Raw genomic sequence first — 2,680 nt, forward strand, 5'->3', positions numbered from 1 at the left:
TTCTGAAATGGGGAATGAATTTTGCCTTAATTTTACACTGAATTAAGTAAAAAAATGCAGGTAAAGCAATGCTGAGTACTGTAAATCTCAAAGATGCACTCATAATTTTAGAAATATACTTGGAATACAGTAGCAGAAACTTACACTCAGATTTTCATTTAGTAAAGTTCTGTGGAGTTTGGAGGGAAAAATAATGAAGCTGAAGAAAAGGACTTTTGATAAGATTTTCCACTGACTGTGCTCCTGTATAAAATTGTAATTTTATTAATAGGTTAGGGAGGATAAAATGCACAAAATGGTAGCTAAATACATGGAAAACCATATACTCTGCCCTGGTTTAGAAGATCCTAAGTATATGAAATTGAAATGTAGCTGAGTTGATTGTGATCTTATATTCATTATACTTCAGCACTGCTGGCAGAATCCTTTCTAACCAAATGTGCATAACATGCTTACTTAGCACTTCCACAAAGCCTTGAGTTTATAATGACAATTAAAGCACATCTTTTCCAATAATTACACAATCTGGATTTGGTCTGTGGTAATATAAGAAAATTTAAATTCCCCATTTTAATATCAGAAATCCACTGAATTACAGGTAGTTTCCCATTCTGTATGTCACCTGCATTAGCATTTATATTCCTTCTTGAATCTGCTCAATGTACATTTCTGTTTATTGTCATGAATACACTTCTAAAGTATACCTGCAGTCTCGTGTAGGCCATGGCTGGGACCCAGCAAAGGACTTCGTTTATCTCTGCCTTATCTCATTTACCTCACAAACGAGGGCAAGTGTGAACAGCAAACTTTCTACATGACGAAGGGTCACGGTGACAGCCTGAAGAGGCAGCAGCTTGATGTCATCAGCATCTTCATAGTATTCTTTTAGAATCCTGCTTCTTTTTAGAAATGAAGACCCGCTTTTCCTACCCACTTCTGGAGGCTGGGTACTGTCCTGCAAAACTTGCTTCCTCAGCAGAAAGAGGTTTTCCAAGAAAGCAGTGCCCTAAATTCTGCTGTTCACCATTTGAAAGAGGCAGCCAGGTAGAATTTATTTCTCTCAGGAATTTTTCTTTTGCTGATTAATTGTTTTCCACACTAGGCTATTATGTTGGTAAAATATTTATAACCATTATGATGAAAATTGCTAGGAAATGAATTCACACAGTCCTGCTACCTTTAGATTTTTTTTTTTTTTTTTGCCAGGACTTCCAAACACTGCTGTGGTTTTGGCTTGCCTCTCTAGTCTTGCTATTCTTTTCTGTCACACTCAGTAATTGGCCTAATAAAAGGCAGTAACAAGAATTTATTACACCTTGGGCGATACTTGAAACAAACTTTATTTGCTGGAGCAGCACTTTTTGTCTACTCGCTGCTGTATACTTTGACAGTCCTTCTAAATATTAAATCTGACTTTATTAAAAGTTAAATCTTGGTGCTTTTTTTTGTGATTGCTGCTGTTTTTGCAGTTTCTTAACCAGACTAGTAAATATATAAACATATCTTTTAAATGAAGCTTTTGGAGAAACAATATGAGCTGTGGCTTCATCTGCTTATTGCCAGAATCCACAAAAAAGGTATGAATTAAAGACCAGCTTCTATGATACCTTGTTAATTTAGTTTTGCAATAATGCTTATGATTAATTAAGAGAACAAAGATGAGAACTATTCAACTTTTCATACCTTTTTCAGCGTTGGGATTTGATGAAATCTTCCTCAAGCAAATGATGCCCTTTACCTTTTAAGTTTGCAGAAATGATAGCAGTAAAATTCAAGCCAGGCTAGATTGTTACGATGTCATTTCCACTTTTGAAGCTGGGTTTCTTCCACATAGCAGATGGTAAAATCATAAACTTTTTTTTGTTTGTTTGTTTTCTAAAAAGGCCTTAAGAAATAGCAATACATCATCCTGGAACTGTTTATGCAGGATTTTTTATTCTTTGAAATCTTCCAGTGTTAAAGCAACAAGAAAACATTTATAATGTCCTTTGGTGGAATCTTATTACACTTGTTATATATGTAAACTGATATTCTTTGATGCCAGCACGTTGCCCATACAGAGAAATCTCTGCACAATTAAATGAAAGGAAAAAGAAAAGGACTAAATAAAAAGTAATAGTTTTCTCTTATCTGATTAGAATTAAATACATTAATAAATTGTCTGGTAACACAAATAGGCAATAATACAAAAAATCTACATTGTACATTATTTCAAGAAAAATAACTTCATTTGAATACAAAAGGATAAATACACTTTTTGTCCTATAGCCACTCTTGTACAGTAGGTGAACACAGCATCTTACTGATGCAGTGCTGCTAAGGTATACAAGGATATGACTGGCTTGAATTTTATTGAGGGGGCTGTTACACATGTGCATCACTAACATCAGACAAAGAAATCTTTCAACCAACAAGGGTTACAGAGCAACGTTCACTAAAGCACAGGTTGGAAAGGATTTGGGGACTGAAGCAGGCCAATATGGCAGCTTTTACAGATTTCCTTATACCCACAATGCACTGACAGCAAAGAATGCCTTGGTTTGGTCTGTCCACACACCGGGCGGAGGTACAGTAGCGCGCCGGAGAGGAGTAGCAAATGTTGGAATTCCCTTCCCGTTCCGGGGGCTGTCAGAGCCGTTTGTCCTGCAGCCAGCGCTGACTGATTTGGCAGAAAATGCAG

General features: G+C 36.2%; 1 protein-coding gene across 1 annotated transcript in view; it reads right to left on the reverse strand.

Annotated features, from left to right (window-relative positions):
- Positions 1 to 2,364: 2,364 nt before the first annotated feature.
- NTNG1 (netrin G1) overlaps positions 2,365 to 2,680 on the reverse strand; it is a 151,426-nt gene continuing 151,110 nt past the window's right edge. Inside the window, exon 11 of the mRNA XM_017729585.1 lies at positions 2,365 to 2,400. Coding sequence (XP_017585074.1) covers positions 2,365 to 2,400 — 36 coding nt within the window. The remainder of the gene's footprint in view (positions 2,401 to 2,680) is intronic.

The sequence above is a fragment of the Corvus brachyrhynchos genome, unplaced genomic scaffold (assembly GCF_000691975.1).
Source record: "Corvus brachyrhynchos isolate BGI_N302 unplaced genomic scaffold, ASM69197v1 scaffold101, whole genome shotgun sequence".
Classification (NCBI taxonomy): domain Eukaryota; kingdom Metazoa; phylum Chordata; class Aves; order Passeriformes; family Corvidae; genus Corvus; species Corvus brachyrhynchos.